General features: G+C 38.5%; 1 protein-coding gene across 4 annotated transcripts in view; it reads left to right on the forward strand.

The window, feature by feature from the left end:
• Nucleotides 1-19083, forward strand: part of NBEAL1 (neurobeachin like 1) — a 312113-nt gene that overhangs the window by 170637 nt on the left and 122393 nt on the right. For all 4 annotated transcript variants that reach the window (XM_082260720.1, XM_082260721.1, XM_082260722.1 and 1 more), the window contains 7 exons: nt 985-1083; nt 2965-3545; nt 9095-9227; nt 12553-12681; nt 15571-15871; nt 15986-16071; nt 18355-18444. In XM_082260720.1, coding sequence (XP_082116846.1) covers nt 985-1083; nt 2965-3545; nt 9095-9227; nt 12553-12681; nt 15571-15871; nt 15986-16071; nt 18355-18444 — 1419 coding nt within the window. The remainder of the gene's footprint in view (nt 1-984; nt 1084-2964; nt 3546-9094; nt 9228-12552; nt 12682-15570; nt 15872-15985; nt 16072-18354; nt 18445-19083) is intronic.

Consider the following 19083-nt stretch of genomic DNA (forward strand, 5'->3'; position numbering starts at 1 on the left):
AGTGGAATTCTCCTTTATCAATTTGGTCACTATATTCTGCACTTATTTAGGGTATATGATATCACCCTTGCAGCTGTCTGAACAGGGCTGCTGTTAGAAATCGCGGGGCCCCGTACAGACTACCTGGCAGGGCCCCCAAGAAAATATTAAAGATATATTTAGCTAAAATTCCAGCAAAATCACTATTAGCAGACACAAATATAACATCTCCCATAATTCCTGCTAAATCTAAAAAAAAAAAAAACTATGTTAAATAAAAAAGAAGATGAGATGAGAAAAATATACAGGCTGTGCAGTTGGAGCTCAGTGATCAGAGAGACAGAGAGAGAGAAACAAAGTTACAATTTACAAATAAACTCCTGAGCAGAGATAAGTGCTGGGAGGGGGGCCCACACATGGGAGGGGGATTAGTGAGGGACAACTGTCTCTTTCTCAACAGATAAAAGCTGATAGCAGGGAGAGGGACAGATCAGGTTCAGGTGCTGGAGGAAGATTTCTGTATTTGTTGTCCATCACTAATCCCCCTCTCTGTGTGGGCCCCCCTGTGTGCTCGGGCCCCCTACAAGAGGGCTGGTGGTCCCCCCTATCAGCGGCCCTGTGTCTAAACATTAAAAAAATATATATTTAAAACAAATTTGGAAGGGGTTACCTAAAGTCTATTAAAGTATATTTTTAATCAAAAAGCGTTTTTTAGTCTTAGAGTGGGAAAAGATTAGAACCATTTCAGATTTTTACTGCTATTCAGTGATCTGTTAGAGAGGGTTGCCATCACTTCCTGTCCTGCTGACAACCATTTTACCAGACAGGAAATGAGAGAAAATCTACAGAAGTCACAACAGCAAAAGGTTCGAAGTCTTTAACATTCTATCCGAAAAAAAAGAAAAAAAAAATAGTTTAACACGTGTTATATTGTAACTTACAATACCGTATGTGATTTTAGTACAAAATGTGTATTTTTGTTTTATTGGATGCTTTTTGTTTTAGGAAGTATTTAAGGAAAGAATTGGTTACACTCATTTGCTTGAGGTGCTGAAGTCTCTTGGACAGCCATCTCGAATGTTACTTGAAGAGCTTCTTAACATGGTAATCAATTTTTTTTTTTTTTTCTTCTTTCTTGGACATGGTTTTTTGTTAAGCAAGTGCTTTTTATAACAAAATAAAAAATGCATAAAGGTTTATTCTTTCTTGTGTGTAAAGGGACACAGGATCATGCAGCAATATAGTGTTTCTTTATATATGGGTATATAAATTGTCTTATCAGTTATTGAGTGCATCATGGTGTAAGGGAGTGTTGGATGTTTCTATTCTATAATTTTTTGAGGGATAAAGCTGGGAAACAAATAATTAAGATAGAGGAAGAAAAAAATATTTTTTAATGCTGGTACTTGGTTCATAAATCACCTGAAGGTAGCTGCATAACACCCAGTGTAATGTCTATCATCATGTTTCCTGTACTGTACTTCAAGAAATAGGTTTTACTGGTAAGTTAACCACTCCAATACAAGGCACTTTTACCCTCTTCCTGCCCAGGCCAATTTTCTGCTTTATTGCATTTTTTGTTATATTTTTACGATTTTTTTTAACACACTGTGACCAGAGCAGTAAAATTTTACCACAATACCATTGTACTAATCTGGGGAAGTGATCAGGATTTTTTTTTAATTTTACGATTGCTTATAACATTGAATTACATTGCTATACGCAAGAATTTTTACTGAATGAAACAGATTCATTCAGTTTATTTTGTTTGGATTAGTTGTGATTGGTCAAAGCTAATCACATGGTACAGATGGGCTGTGATTGGCCCTGTCTGTACCATGTGATCACTTTGGCCAATCACAGCTAGCAACACAATGGATGGCATGAAAGTAAGCCATCGATTGTTTACAACTGTCATGTGACATGCTGTGATTGGTCACATGGTACTGGCACACTGATCAGTCATCGCTTTGTCCAGTGGACACAGCCAGTGACAGATCGCACCTCTGCGTGGCTCCGCAGCTGCGTGAGTGGCGCTTTATGAGAGGCTGTCATATGGCGTCCACTCAGAATGGTAAAAACACTGCCCAGGCTGTTATTCTGATAATGGCCGTGCAGGAAGAACATCAAATCCATTTCTTGGTGTTCATTAAGGGACACAGATCAGCCCCTCTATGTTTATAACCTACACCTAATACTGCTTTTCTGCCAAACTGAAGCATGTTAACCCTCCAGTATGTTTTTGAACTGTGGAAAGAATGTGGAGCACCTATAATACATCATTATTTTATTTGTCATTTCAAGCAGTGTATGTACCTGAATTTGACTTTGGTGTCTGCTGCTTGCTGTTTACTGTACAGCAGAGCTAGGAGAAGTGGTGGGAGAAGCAGCACAGGGATCCAGTCAGGCGTGATGCAGTGCAATGATCATGATAATAGGAGTAGAGAGCAGAGTGACAGATAAGCTCATCAGTGTACTGCTTCTTCTTTCAGTGTTTAGTTCTAGTCTGGAGGGTGAGGAGACCTGTAAGTGAAACTGAAATTTCAGCAGGAAAGATCTGGTGACTTGGAAAATCAGGTCCCCTTCCCTGCTCGACAGAGCTACGCTTTGTGGAAGAACTACATAAATCAAATCTGTTGGCAGTTGAAACCACTTCAATCTATGTATTCCACCTGTGCATTTAGCTGTGTATTTATTAAATAGTAGAAACTGAAGAATTCCATTTGGCTGAAGAAAATTAAAAACTGAATTTCTTATAAAAAGCATCTTGTAAAACAGGTTAATAGATTCTTGCTACCCTTTTCCACTTCCATGTCCTCTTCAGACAGATGGTGATAGGTCTATACTGTATGAAGATGGCGATAGGTCTATACTGTATGCAGATGGTGATAGGTCTATACTGTATGCAGATGGTGATAGGTATATACTGTATGCGTTTATTAATCATCCACTCTGCTGACCTGTTTGTTCTTTCTCCATCTTCAGGCTGTGGAAGGTGAACATGCTTCCGTTGGGATTTATGGCATCAGTAATGTCCAACCTTTGCTCCTTCTTATACAGTGGCTACCAGAAATTGGGTCTCATGATCTACAGAACTTCATCTCAGACTGGTTAAAAAGGATTTGCTGTATAAATAAGCAGAGTCGGACTATGTGTGTCAACGCCAGCATGGGCATTCGGATTATTGAGACACTCACTGCTCACTATTCCTTGCACCGAATCTGTGCGGAAAACTTAATCAGTCTTTTGGGGTCATTGGGCAGCCAGTCAATGAGCTCGGAGGAATTGTTTCATCTTATTGCTATGCTGAGGACAAGTGAACCCAAAAAGAACCACCCTTATGTTGTTCCTGTCACTCGAGCCATGCTCACTATTGCCCGAAAACAGGGACTTGAGAGTGCCTTGCAGTACTTTAATTTGTCCCATAGTTCATCAGGAATTGCTATACCTACCATTCAGAAATGGCCTGGCTCTGCATTCACATTTACTGCCTGGTTTTGTCTTGACCAAGACCAGGCCACCTTTGGAATTTCCAACAGTTGCATGAAAAGAAAGCAGCTATATAGGTAGAGTATCTAGACAATATAAACACAAAGTCTAAAGTTTGTATTACCTTCTATGACAAATGTTACACAGTATGATTCTTCCTAATTTTTGTAAAGAATAAATGATTACAAACAAAGCAGACTGGGATAGAGTAGGTAAAAAGGCCTTGCTTATGAGAGAATCATCAAATTCTAGCATGCATGTAACTAACATTTATTATATAAAATAATAATGATACATAGGATGTAGATTGTGTTTAACTAAGATTTATAATATAAAATATTAGTGGCACATAGTAAAAAGGAACTCTACATCCTGTGTCAATAATATTTTATATTATAAATGTTAGTTACATGCACTCTACATACTACGTGTCACTAATATTTTATATTATAAATCTTAGTTAAATGCACTCTACATCCTAAGATTTGTATTCTAAAATATTAGTGACACATAGGATGGAAGAGTGCATGTAACTAACATTTATAATATAAAATATTACTGACACGTAGGATGTAGAGTGCATGTAACTAACTTTTATAATTTAAAATATTAGTGACACATAGGATGTAGAGTGCATGTAACTAAGATTTATATTATAAAATATTAGTAACACATAGGATATAGAGTGCATTTAACTAACATTTAGAATATAAAATATTAGTGACACGTAGGATGTAAAGTGCATTTAACTAACATTTATAATATAAAATTTTAGTGACACGTAGGATGTAGGTTGCATTTAACTAACATTTATAATATAAAATGTTAGTAACACATAGGATATAGAGTGCATTTAACTAACATTTATAATATAAAATATTAGTGACACATAGGATGTAGAGTGCATTTAACTAACATTTATAATATAAAATGTTAGTAACACATAGGATATAGAGTGCATTTAACTAACATTTATAATATAAAATTTTAGTGACACATAGGATGTAGAGTGCATGTAACTAACATTTATAATATAAAATATTAGTGACACATAGGATGTAGAGTGCATGTAACTAACATTTATAATATAAAATATTAGTGACACATAGGATGTAGAGTGCATGTAACTAACATTTATAATATAAAATATTAGTGACACATAGGATGTAGAGTGCATGTAACTAACATTTATAATATAAAATATTAGTGACACATAGGATGTAGAGTGGATGTAATTAACCACATCTGGACTGGAAGGTTTTACCCCCTTAATGACAAGGCCCTTTTTTTGCGATACGGCACTGCGTTACTTTAATGGACAATTGCGCGGTCATGCTCCAAATAAAATTGATGTCTTTCTTTTTTTTATAGAGCTTTCTTTTGGTGGTAGTTGATCCTCTGCTGTTTTTTTTTTTTTTTTGCAAAAAAAAAAAAAAACAAACAAAAAAATGCAACCATTCTGATGATGAAAAAACTAGATTTTTTTCATCATTTAAACAAATATGTATTCTGCTACGTATTTTTGGTAAAAAAAAAAAAAAAAAAATCCCAATAAGTGTATATTGATTGGTTTGCGCAAAAGTTATTGTGTCTACAAACTAGTGGATAGATTCATGGTAGTTGTTTTTTTTTTTTTTTTACTAGTAATGACGGCGATCAGGGATTTTAGGCGGGACTGCAACATTGCGACGGACAGATCAGACACATAACTGACACTTTTGAGGGGACCAGTGACATTACTACAGTAATCAGTGCTAAAAATATGCACTGTTACTATACTATTGACACTGGCAGGGAAGGGGTTAAGACCAGGGGTGATCAAAGGGTTAAGTGTGTGCCTAGGGGATGCTTTCTAAGGCTGGCCATACATGATACAATTTTCTTTCAGTTTTCTGTCAGATTTTCTTGAAATTTACCTTCAAGTATGTAGTACGAAGGCCTGCCTAATTGGATACAAGTGAATGTGTTGTTTAGCTTTGACCTCACATTATGTGGTTTGTGGTAGATCTGACAGAAAATTGTACAACAAAAGTTGGATATGTATGGCCAGCCTAATTGTGTGGGGGATGGACTCACTAGATGAACATAGATATCTGAATAGCATCTGTGACAGAACAGCGGTTTGCCTTGTTTACAATACCACTGGACCCGCTGATTGGCTCCCCCCCTGGCCAATCAGTGTGCGCGCGCCAGTGTTGCCAACTGTCAGTATTTTTACTGGCAGCCAGTAAAAAATGGGCACTTTTCTCCTGCCAGTAAATGCCAGTAAAGGAAAAAGGTTGCCAGTAAAAAATATGACTGACAGTCGGGTCAGAACTGCGCATGCACTGTTCCGGTCCAAGGCTGGCCGAGACCATCCAAGTGCCTGCTACAGTGTGTTTAGGCAGCACCAGTGGGTGGAAGGTCTGGCAGAGGCAGTGCCTGAACATGTCTTGTGATGTCATGGTGCAAGGGAGCCGAGCTTAGTGGCTGGATCTGCGGAATGGGTGCAAGACAAGCTGGGAGCTGTTTGGATTGAAGTGGACTGAAGGGATCAGCTGGTGTGGAGAGAGACTGTCACTGTGACTCAGGAAGGGGCATTTCATCATCATCTGTGCTGCTGCACACTGCTGTAGTCAATTACATGTGTGTGCGCACCTTCCCATTCTAATTTCTTGCCCTCCTGTCCTGTCCCTAAGCTATTTACTATATCGAAAATAAAATAAGAAATATGTTTTTTGCCCTAATATCCACCTTAAATCACATTGCTAATTGCATATTGTACTTGTTTATAGCCTAAAAACTGAAATTTGCACTAAAAAAATGTCATATTGTAACTTTTGGAAATGCCAGTAAAAACATGGCTGTGCCAGTAAATTTTGGGTGTCATGTTAGTAAATTTCAGTCTGGTAAGTTGGCAACACTGGCGCGCGCACCCACTGGCTATTGCAGGAAACGATGTGCTGGTACGTCGTTTCGTGCAAAAGAGCTGACCTGCTGCAGTATATGCAAATGGTTAACATTTATAATATAAAATATTGGTGGCACATAGGATGTAGAGTGCATTTAATTAACACTTGTATTATAAAATATTAGTTACGCGTAGGATGAAGAGTGCATGTAACTAACGTTCATAATGTAGAAATTTTGTGACAAGTAGGGTGCATTTAACTAACATTTATAATATAAAATATTAGTGACACCTAGGATGTAGAGTGCATTTTATTAACACTTGTATTATAAAATATTTGTGACGCAGTGCATGTAACTTAGTTCATAATGTAGAAATTTTGTGACAAGTAGAGTGCATTTAACTAACATTTATAATATTAAATATTAGTGACACATAGGATGTAGAGTGCATTTAACTAACATTTATAATATTAAATATTAGTGACACATAGGATGTAGAGTGCATTTAACTAACATTTATAATATTAAATATTAGTGACACGTAGGATGTAGAGTGCATTTAACTATCATTTACAATATAAAATATTAGTGGAGCATAGTAAATATATATGGGTATACGTGTTTGTGTTAGATCATGATGTAATTATCAATATGGTCAGAATTGGGGGGAATTGAAGAAGGAGGTCTCAAGTCCCTCAACTTGTAGATGCATGCCATTGGTGATAGCTGTAAGGGCTCATGCACACAATGCTGCGTTTACTGGCGTTTGAGCTTTTTATTCCTCTGGCTCTAAATGCCACTTCATGTTCGCCTATATGTCCCTGCACACTATAGGGGTTTACAGGCATGAAATCCCCCCCCCCCCCCATCAAAGTCACATTCAAGTGAGGAGTATTGAGCATAAAAAATGACTAATGCTTCTAAAAGCAGGTAAACAGGTCTAAACGCACCTAAGCACTAGGTGCATTTCATTTTTTTTTTTTTATTATTTTTGCCAATGAAAGTAATGCCCAAGCACTTGATGCTTCTAAACGCAGTTTCTTAGGCGCATTTATTTATTTATTTATTTTATTATTATTATTTATGTAGTGGAATGCTTCAAAATACAAAAACATGACTGACAGATATATCGGGTACAGACAGACCTTTGGAAGTATTCTGCGTGACAAAGGCAACCTAAAACTATGACCTTTCCACAACCAACATACAATAAATGGTACAGTTTTACATAGGAGGCTCTCACTCACGGCCAGTAGAACTGCTGGCAGAATGATTGATAAGGACAATGAACTTTGAAGGAAGATGAAGAAACAAATATTGTAGATTGGTAGCTCGGCGAGCGTAGAAGAAAAAGAGCATAGTGCAGGGGTGTCAAACTCCATTTCATTGCGGGCCGCATCAGCATTATGGTTGCCCTCAAAGGGCCGGTTATATCTGTAGGATTAGATGTCCAGAGCACCCCATGTCCTGGGGGGGCAAAGAGGAGCCTTTCTGCAGCTGCACAGAGGAGTGCAGGATCTGGCAAAGGAGTTCTGTCCTCTCTGTCGACTACAGAGACAAGGTGGGTGCCGCAGCTGCAGCAGAGGTGCGAGGGCCACATGAAATGGCCTGGGGGGGCGCATTTGGCCCGCGGGCCTTGTGTTTGACACCTGTGGCATAGTGGGTGGTAAATGTGTATGTACCATAAGCAATACAAAATAAATGAACAATGCATCCAATTGGTCATACCCAGATAGTAAACGCAAACCAAGAGCATTTTTAACATTTTGGATAGAAAAGGTGGCATCCTAAGGCATCTAGACAGGGAAGAGAAGACACGTTTTTTTAAGCTGCTTTTCTCCTGCCGGGAGAATCGCTTTTTTAAAAGGCCCAGTGTGCATGAAGTCTCAAGGTTTGCAAGTGTTCTTGTGTCAGCTGAATCTTCAGGCCTTTAAATGGATGGTGTCATAGCTGGTCACCTGTGCAACTTCATAGTCACTGCAGATCTAGAGGCCTAGATGGCACCTTGCATGGGTGTAAAGGATAGGTGAGTGTAGTTCCACTTTAAAGGGTATCTGCACTTATACTGGCTTTTATATTGTGTCACGGTAAGTTACTGTAAGTTTGCATAGCCAAAACAATTTTTTTTAGCTTTAGATAGAGTACTTAGTGAATAAATCCCCTGTCAATTATTTTTTTTTTTTTTGCTGTCTGAGTCCAGCTTGGGGATGCAGACTGGAAGTGAGAGGAAATGTTCCCGAATTTAGGGGAGCCTCCACCAGAGACCGCTGTCACTAGAACATTTGTTCATATTAAGATTCCCCCTCACCTCTTGCTTTCAAGTCCATTATTTTTGAATTTTCCCTTTCTGTCTCGGGACATTGGTCAATAAGACAAAAAGAGGAGAATCTCCTCAGTGGGCAAACAGTTAGCAATAAAAAACTTGGCAGGGGGTCTAATCCCCCCACTCTTTTCACAATTAGGCAATGTTTTTCTTTCACATATACTCTAATTTATTTTATTAGAATGTGCTATGGCAGCTGACATACATTTTTGTCATAGATGATGAAGCTGGGGTTTTAAGCCTTTATTTTCTTGTAATGTAAGGACAATTGTTTGACTAGTGACCGTCAGTGTTACGAAGCGACGCTCAGGTGCAGTGGTTTTGGTTTCTGAAATCGGTGTGTTAATACTTAAAGTAAGAGTTTGCTTTACAGCTAGTCTCTCTTTCATTGACTGATTTCTTTGATTGCAGCTTCTTTACCAGCAGTGGTATGGGGTTTGAAGCCTTTATCACATCCTCTGGATTCCTGGTTGTTGCTGTATGCACTAAAAAGGAATACACAACTGTTATATTGCCTGATCACTGCTTCTGTGATTCTTTGTGGGTAAGTGCAGTTTACTACACATTTGTATAAAATGAGAACTGTAAATAAAGGTCATTATAGAGCCTACATTACAATAATTAACTCATTTAAACCGAATGTATAGTCATTGTATCATGTTTTTAGGTATACATGTAAAATAAAAGAGATTAGCTTGATGTAAATAATCAATAATCTTCTCAATGCATTTTAAAAAAGTTTTTCTATGTATTAATGGAAGTTATATATGCACGTTGGGTGGGGTATTTGCTTATATATATATATATATAAGCAGAACCTATATATATATATATATATATATAATATACATACAGGTTCTGCATCCTGCTTTGAAGTGCTACATAATGAGTGCACTTTACACTCCTTCTTACAATACAAGCCTATAGGTTTGCTGATTCATAAACAAGAGGCACAGAATATTTAGACAGAATATCAGTAAAACAAAGGATCCCCAGCACTCTTCAAGTTAGAAGAGATGATGGGAAGAGGGGATTTTAAAGTGCCCACCTTAACAGGAACACCAACTATCATAACTGTACTACTCCACAAGTTAATAAAAACATGGTTCAATTTATTAATACATCAAATGTCTATAAAAAAAAAAAAGTATACATATTCAATGAGGTAGAGACATTATAATAGACATATATAATCATCCTAGATAGGGTAATGCGTAAAAAAATACATATGGATCTTGATCAACGCATTTCACCCGAATCTATGGCTTTTTCAGGATCCACGTATCTGATGATCACAGAACCCTCAAATAGAGATGACCCAGGGGTTAAGCCCACACCATAATGAAATGAATGCAGTCCAGAGGGCTGATGATCAAAGGAGGCTTTCATTTTATAATCCACAATTTACCACATATAGGTCTGGTTCAAGAGTCATAAACAGACCAAAAGAAAAGAAAGGGAGCCAGCCCTAAATACATGTGAAGGAACTCTCAGGGGTAGCGACCTCCACACACACCAGCCTCATCCGCCAATTATTATAAATATTATTATTAATAATAATGAATTATTATAATGTCTCTACCTCGTTAAACATGTATGTTTTTTCAGACATTTGATGTATTAATAAATTGAACCATGTTTTTATTAACTCGTGGAGTAGTACAGTTATGATATCTGGTGTTCCTGTTAAGGTGGGCACTTTAAAAATCCTCTCTTCCCTTCATCTCTTCTAACTTGAAGAGTGCTGGGGATCCTTGGTTTTATTCTAATTTTCTGGGGATAGCACTGTGTGATTTTTGAGGACAGAGTCCCCCCTACTTATTTATAGAACATCAGTAAACTCCCTTTAGTAACTAATCTACTAGACTAAGCTTGTAAAACATGTAAAAGTCTCATTAGATTATTATAGGCTTAGCACTGCAGAAATATAACCATAGTGTTACCAAAAGTGCAACCAAAATGTAAAAGTAGAACTATATTCTGTCATAAAAAAAAAAAAACTGTACTTACTGCAGTTTTCTCTTTTTACCACTGTAAAGTCCTAGAAATACTTGTTGAGTTTACCATTGAAGTCCACCTAATTCAGTTTCCTGTAATGTGGTGGCAACAATGCTGCACTGCTCCTGAATTCAGAGCTTTGTTGCCACTCTCATATAGACTGTATCTGTTTGCACTACATTGGAATAAGAAGATGTTGCAAGTCGCATGGGTTATCAGTATTGGCGTTGCTGATTCTCAGGTTTGTAACCTTGCACCCAACTATACTGAGTCCTGCCCAATGTTTACTGGATTGACAGCACTTCCTCTGCTGCTGAAACCCTGGGAGCTGCAGTGTCTAGAAGGGGGAGCATGTATAAAACAAATAAAGAATTTTGCTTAGTCTGGGAAGGTAGAGGAAGTTCTTTTTTTACATTATGAGGCTTAAATTACTATTTGGACTGTCATACAGAAACTTTACATGTAATTTAACATTGCTTCAAAGTGATCAATCCTTGTTGGTGCTTACAAAAAACATATATTACAGATAAAAACATGCTTAACAAATATATTTATTAGAAGGTTTTCAAATTGTGAGACAGTTACATAAATACAGTAATTTTTGAGTTCAGTAAGTATATTGGGGTTGGGTTCAAGAGCTGGCTGCCCCAAATTGGAAATCCTAAAGTATTGCAGAGAAATAATGCATGTTAATGAAAAAGTAAAGTGTATAATTAATAACTTAAATGATAAGTTTATCTTTGGAAACATGTTACATGTTCCACCCACTTTTAGGGTGGAACATGTAACATGTTCCCACTCCTGCAGCCTCTCGCCGATTTCCCCCCTCATTGTGACAGCGGGCTGGGGATATTCTTCCCACACCTGCTGTCACAATTTGAAAAGAACAGGACTTCATCATTCATTCATAGAGTAAGGGCTCTTTCACACGGGCGTTCCGTAAATCATCCCATTTTTTTTACGGATGATATATGGACATAATGCATGTCAATGGGATTGCGGATGTCAGCGGATGACCATCCGCTGACATCCGATTTTCGTCCTTTCAGTTCTGTTCCGTTTTTTGGAACGGAACAGAACCCTATTTTTTCTTCCGTTTAAAAAACGGAAAGGACGGTAAATCGGATGTCAGCGGTGTCATGCGCTGACATCCGCAATTGCATTGACATACATTATGTCCGTATATCATCCGCAAACGGATGGGATGATATGCAGACATACGGACCGGATGACACAAGTGTCACCCGTGTCCGTAAAAAAAAAAAAAGTGCCGGAGCGGATCGCAATATGGTCCGCTCCGTGTGAAAGAGCCCTTATACGAATAAATAAACTACATGCACCAACAGCCTTTGCGGCTGACGGTTTGTAGTTTTTCTGTGTGCTACCAGGGCGCTAGTGAGCACTCTAGGTAGTTCATTGAGTCTTCCTGTCATTGTGGAACTGCCTGTCCATATGAGGTATGAGCAGACAGATACACTAACAGTCTGCATGAGCCAGAAATTGCACCTGCGATCTGCTGATCATGGGTGCAATGCTTTACAGGCACTTTTCACAGGCAAAAAAAAAAAAAATGCACATTTTTTTTTTAGCTGCAAAAAAATATGCATTTATTATTTTTTTTTATTTTTTTAGAAAGGTGAATGTATCCTTTAATTTATCATTGGGGCTTATATATTAAACAATGCAAATAGGAAAGCGCTAACTACAAATTTTAGCAACCCTTAGAAGCTAGATTTCACTTTACTGTAGTCAAGCCAAGATGAATTCTGCTTAGCTGCGATGAGTGCGCCACTTTGCATATAGCATTTCGCTCTTTGCACTGTCTTTGCACTTTTGTACATTTTAATGGGCTTTATATTTTCTTATAACAGCACAGTGTCACGGTTGTCCATGTACCAGCAAAAAGGTCTTTGGGATTCTTTGGGCAAAGCAACGTGTACATATATGTTAATGGACAGCTAAAAATATCATCCCCTCTTAAGTTTCCTTCAATGAGTGAGGTAAGTAAGCTTAAAAGGAATCTTTTTGGAAAATAAAATACCCTTAACGCTTGGGCTGCATGCTTTAGTAGTCACGCCACTCATACAGAGCTGGATTACAAGTGTTCTACAACTACACAGCTGTGAATTAGTGGACCTGCTTCTACCTGTAGCTTTACACACAAGAAATTTGTGTTGTGGCAAAATAAATTAGATGTACAATATATACTGTATGGTATTTCTTAGTCTTACAAGACACAGGCTTTTTAATCATGCTGACTGGATTATATGCAGCTGCTTTCAGGGTATTGGACAGTGGAAAAATTAGAAGGCTGAGGGCCTACCCACACCAGAATGTGATGGGGGAAACCCACGTTCCGTGGATGTTTCCTGCACTTCATTCAAAACGCACTACCCAGGTGATCTGCAGCAGGTGTGGATGGAATGTTAATGACACCCCAAATGCAGGACATAAACGTAGTGCGTGTGCCTGCACTGGATTGCATGATACAGAAATACCATGTGATCTGGTTGTAGCGCATTTTTTATAGTAGTGCATGCACTACTTTTTTTTTGCGGTACAGTGCAGTTTCAACCCATTCGGAATTAATGGGTTGAAAATACACTGCATTCAAATTGCTCCTGTATGATTTCTTGTGTGAACTAGCCATAAAGGGACATTCCCATATACAGTATATCCCCTCCCACCCCCATGTAAACCTCCGTTTTCTCTAGTGTCCCTAGGTGATGAACCTCTTCTTTCTACTGAGAGAAGGCTACCTTCTTACTATGGAGGTGTCTCTATTTTTCTCTGATGATAATATTCCAGATTCTCCCTCTTTCGCTCTGCAGGATCAAGATGGATGGCGTTCTTGTAATTCTTTTTGCACCAAATTGAACCAGGAGGACGTGGTACTCAGACATTTCTACAATCACATGTAGAAGGCCTATTTTGCTTGGTGCTGCAAACTTTCATCCTAGAAAGCACTCTGTAGGACGTATTTTGTCTTTCCTCCAGTCTGGTTTGGATCAGCGTCTGGGCTTGAGTACCATCAAAAGACAAACCTTTGCCTAGGCTGTTCTGTTTCAGAGACCTTTGACCTCTCTCGTTCACTAGTTCAGGGTAGGGATGGGCACAGGCATGTTTGGATTGTAATCCCAACCCACCTGAAGCCCTCATTGTACACTGCCAATCATAGACAGTGAGGCCCGAAGCTGCACATACACACGCTGCCTATGATTGGCGGTGTGCAGTGATGGTTTCCTAGTGGGATTGCACAGGGGGGTTGGGACTACGATCCGAAGATGCCTGAGCCGTTCCCTAGTTAAGGCCTTTGTTCAGGGGGTAGCACGTTTCTTCCCAGTGTCTTCTTCTGTGTCCCATTGGGGACTTTAATCTGTTTCTTTTGCTCATCCAGAAACCGTCTTTTGAACCTGTTAGAGATAATCCCTTGTTTGAGCTTATTTGTAAGGATGAAGGAGGCTTTTCTTGTTTCTATTACCTCTGAAATTAGGTTCTCTGAATTAACAGCCTTATTCTGTGAAGAGCCATCTTTAGTGTTGCACAAGGACAGAGTTGTCTTAAAGCCTAAAACCGCCTTCTTCCCAAAGATGGCCTCTTTCTTCAACCTTAAGGCATTGTCCTTTTTTCCTTTTTCCTGGCTCTACATTATCAAGAGGAAATTTCTCTGCTCAGTCTTGAACACGGTTCACACTTTAAGAGTTTACCTTTTTAGCTTCTGCCTTTTTCAGACATACAGAATTCTCTTTGTACTTTCTGAAGTTTCCTGCATGGGACTCCCTGCTTCTCTCCAACATTGCTAAGTGGATCAGATTAGTTACCATTAGAAAGTCTGGTTTAGGGGTTACTCTCTTCTCTGTTGGGGCACATTCTACCAGACCTGTCAGTGCTTCATGGGCATTTCGGCATCAAGAATCTGTTCCTCACATTTGCGAGGCTGCTATCTGCGCCTCGGTTTATGGGCTTGTGAAATACACTCCACATGTTTATCTCTGGCAATTGGCACTGCTGAGGTCGTTTGCAAGACTAAAGCTGCCCATACATTGATTAAAATTCATCCAATTCAAGAGAGACTGGCCAAAATCTGATTACTGTGTGCTCAGTCCTGCTCGACAGAAGGTGGGTCCAGCTGTCAAAATACAATGTCCCAGGCTGAACAAAACCCAGCCCACTGGCTGAACGAAGTTTAAAAAAAAAAAGTTTATGAGCAGCTTTAGGTTAGCCATACAGGTTTAGATTTCTAACTCAAATCCCCCATCCACGCCAAACAGGAATATCTGATTACAACAGTTGGAAGTGGAGGAACCACTTCCAACTGTTGTAAACCACTTCCAACTGTTGTAATCAGACATCTGCTCACCTGTGGCTGCTTTAATATCTGAACAGTGACCTCATCTTATTGGATGCAGTCACTGTTCAGCTCACAATTTTCCACCTGACTCCATCGATCTTTCAGATGTGCTCTTTTTTTTTTGTGGAGCATGGGGGTGCTGCCACGGCCACCCACAGACCAAATTTTGGGCGATTCAACAAAGATCGGCTGAAGTTCAAGCTGAGTATGGCTAGCATACGAAAGAGAAGTGAGCTGCCCAGGGCAATAAGATCAAGCATATTTGTCTGTGATATCTAGGCCTGCAATAACCTATAGTGTTAAAATGTTGGCAGCTATTAATCATTGTGCTTGAGACAAGGTTGATAATAAGTAAATGATTTTTACTTTTCATTGTTAATACACAAATGCTTACATAATGCATACGATCAAGTTTATTATCCTTTAGAATATTGAAAAATTGGATTATTACTATTAAAATTTTAAATTAATTATGGATAATATTTTTATCTTTTTCAGTCTTGTTAGCTTTTTACCTTTGTCTCATTTTGTCTTTCAGCCATTTACATTTTGCTGCATTGGATCTGCAGGCCAAAAGACCAACACACCACCCCCTTCTCAGATTCCAGACCCACCTGTTTCACCACCATCCAACACAAGCCGGTCATCACTGGGTGGTATTTTATCTTCACCCTCCAGAAGTGGCTCTCAAGGAAAAACTGATTCTTTGAAAGTAATTTCTGCAGGCACTCAGGATAGTGAATGGGGAACTCCGACATCACTTGAGGGTCAGCTTGCATCAGTTCTCATATTTCATGATGTATTGCAGGCTGCACATGTGAAGGCACTGTATTTGGCTGGTAAGTGCCATCAGCTTGATTTGTTATAATTATCATTAGTTTTTTTATGAAACCAAACCTATTGCATGCAGAAGATTGCAGATATTGGTATTTTTATATCTTCTAATTTTTCAGGTCCTAATAGCTTGAATCCTTGGAAATCAGGAGACTCTGAATTAGCAGACTTACCTAACAAACTTCTCCTTTATTACACACCAAAGGTTAGTTGAAACAATTTCTCTTCATTTGTGTGTGAAAAACGTATGACAAGCATCTTACATTGGGATATGTGACTCTCTCTGCTCTGTTTTATCTTCCCAGAGCTGTAAGAGAACCAATCATGACTAGGCAAGACACTAAATTCAAATAGCATTGCAATCTTTCATATGAAAGATTTATATTTACTTAATGTATCTTGTCTGACTGTTCAACTTGAGTAGTCTCCTAAAGGTAGTATTATTGCCTTTTTTCTCCTCCCTGAACCAATAAACTACATAAACTCTATAGGGAACATAGCAGTGTCAAATAAAAGAGCCTTGTAGTTGTGATGAATATAAGCAACTACTGGATGATGTTATATGGCACTGTTATGTACTTTCTGAAAAAAGTGAGAAAGACAAGTCCCCAACTAGCATACCTCAAGTGACCTCTCACCTTTGACTTTGAAGCTGAAGAATCACTCAAAGTTAGTAAAGCCAAATCATTTAAATGGAACTAATATGAATATTTCATAATGCTTGCATGACGGTAATAATTTGAAGGCATTGCGAAAGCTGGTGTCACTTTGTGCACATGGCATCTCATTTATACAAAGAACATTAAATTAGAGATGCATGCAACAGCATATTGTTATAACAGACTATACTGTTTCACAGCCCATTCATTATGTGCTGCTCAATGCAGGCCCGGTGCAATGACAAGCCGAAATCTGTTGTTTGCAGTACGCCCACCTAACACCTCTGAATTATTTGGTGTTCACTGGGTGAAAATAGAATATGCTGTATTTAAACAGTGCAATGCATTACAACACATCGCACCACTCTCCGCACTCCCAAAGAAAAAAAGGTATTTTAGCTCTTGTTGTGGAAAAAAAAAAAAACTACACATCAATGTGCATTGAACACAATGGAATTTATTGATTATGAATTCATTGTTACTGGGATGCATACAAGAGACTTAGGCCCCTTTCACACTTGTGCGTCTGGGACTGCAAAGTCGTATGAGAAGTCGCACTCCATGATTTCCAATGAGTACCGTTCATATCTGTACGACTTCAAGTCGCAACGACTTCAAAGTAGTTCCTGCACTACTTTGGGATGATTTTAATGAGTTTTGAGGTCCAAAGACTTAGGCATTGCTTCAAGTCCAGTCAAAATCGCGGCAAAATCGCGTGACTTTTAGGTCGCACAAGTGTGAAAAGTGCCTTAGGCCTCTTGCACACTGCAGCTTGAAAAAGCTCAATACAGCTTTTTTTTCTACTGAGGTAAAATACAGCCCATTAATTGTAATGTGCCTATGCACACAGGCGCATAAACAAGCACCGTACATTCTTCACCGTGCAGTAAAAAAAAAAAATAGAAAAATCTGCATTTTTTGGTCAGTAATTTATGCCTAATGCGCACAAATGCTCATTTACATACTGTGCAGAACGAAAATGTGCGAAAGCACATGTAAATATATAAAAAAAAAAAAGGTGAAAAAGTAGTTAAACAATGAAAAAGACACCGCTCAAGGTGAGAGTTCCTCCAATTTACCTTGTCTGAGCACAGAAAGGGTGCTGGATCTGTATGCATAACATGTAGAAAGAAAAAGTATCTAGATGGCCACACTCCAATGCAATTCGCGTTTATTGAAGTGGATAAAATTCATACAGCATTCAGAGGTACAGGAACAAAAACAACTGACGCGTTTCACACTTATATCAGTGCTTAGTCATAGCTACCTAAGCACTTAGCTATGACTAGGCACTGATATTTAATGTGAAACAGGTTAGCTGTTTTTGTTCCTGTACCTCTGCATGCTGTATGAATTTTATCCACTTCCATAAACGGATTGCATTGGAATGCGGCCGTGCAGATACTTTTAGTTTCTACATGAAAAAGTAGAGGCCTAAATTGCATTGAAGTTGACATAAGAATACATTTATTTGTGCATGGACAGGACGTGAGTATGGTACACATTTTCCACTGTATGCTTGCCTGCAGAGGGTCAGGGTCTTCAAAAGCTGATCTTGCAGTTATGAATATACTTTAATGTGCTGAAAACATACATTGAGTTATGTTATTATGCAAGGCTTCTTAACAGAGTTAAAATAGAAACATAAAGAACAAGATCCTTTTAACAGGTGAATGAGCGTGATGGATAACAGTATCAACTTTGCAGTGCTTAGGTCAAAGTCAAAGATGTCAGCTGGCTCACACGTACAGCCATATGCTAATATTTGTGTTGGTTTATGATCTGATGGTCAGTATAATGCATTTTGTTTATTTAACCTGTTTGCTCAGGCTTGTGGAAATCCCATCTGCCTTGATTTATCGCAAAATCTATTGCATGGACGACTGACAGGGAACAAAGTTGTGAACTGGGACATTAAGGTAACTGGTTTTATGCTTTCCTTCATTAACAAGCCGTCATATATCATAACTTATAAATAGACCTAGGGGTGTATTTATAAATCTTTTAACAAATTATTCCAACATTTTTTTCAATCATATTTAATAAGAAAATAGGTAAATAAATATGTAAATCTTGTGTGAAAAGATTTTTAAATAGACCCCCTACTGTAACCTTAATAAATATTTTCCAGAAGATATATTTAGCTGTTGCATTATATTAATCACATATACTTAGCATCTGCATGCATAATTTTAAGTAAGCTTGAAGATTCATGATTTAACATACTGCAGCCTGCTGTGGAAATTTAGTAAAGACGGGAACCGTCTTCGGTCAAAGAAAGTCTAGTAGAAGTTATTCATTTGGAACCACTAATCAATATGAGGATAGGAGTTGCCGATCTATAAAATTCCCAGAACAGCTTCTACTAGACTTTCTTTGACTGAAGACGGTTCCTGGTGCCCCCTCAGATGACCACAGAGCTGGATCCTGGTACAGTACCGGAAGGAAGCTACACCAGTCTTTCCCACAGTAGAGAGATTCCCGAGTTATCAAACGAGCGGGGGACGGATATTCCTTCCATACCGGGATCCTTTTACAAGTTACCACTGACCTATGCA

The sequence above is a fragment of the Pelophylax lessonae genome (genome assembly GCF_965119305.1).
Source record: "Pelophylax lessonae genome assembly, chromosome: 6".
NCBI lineage: Eukaryota > Metazoa > Chordata > Amphibia > Anura > Ranidae > Pelophylax > Pelophylax lessonae.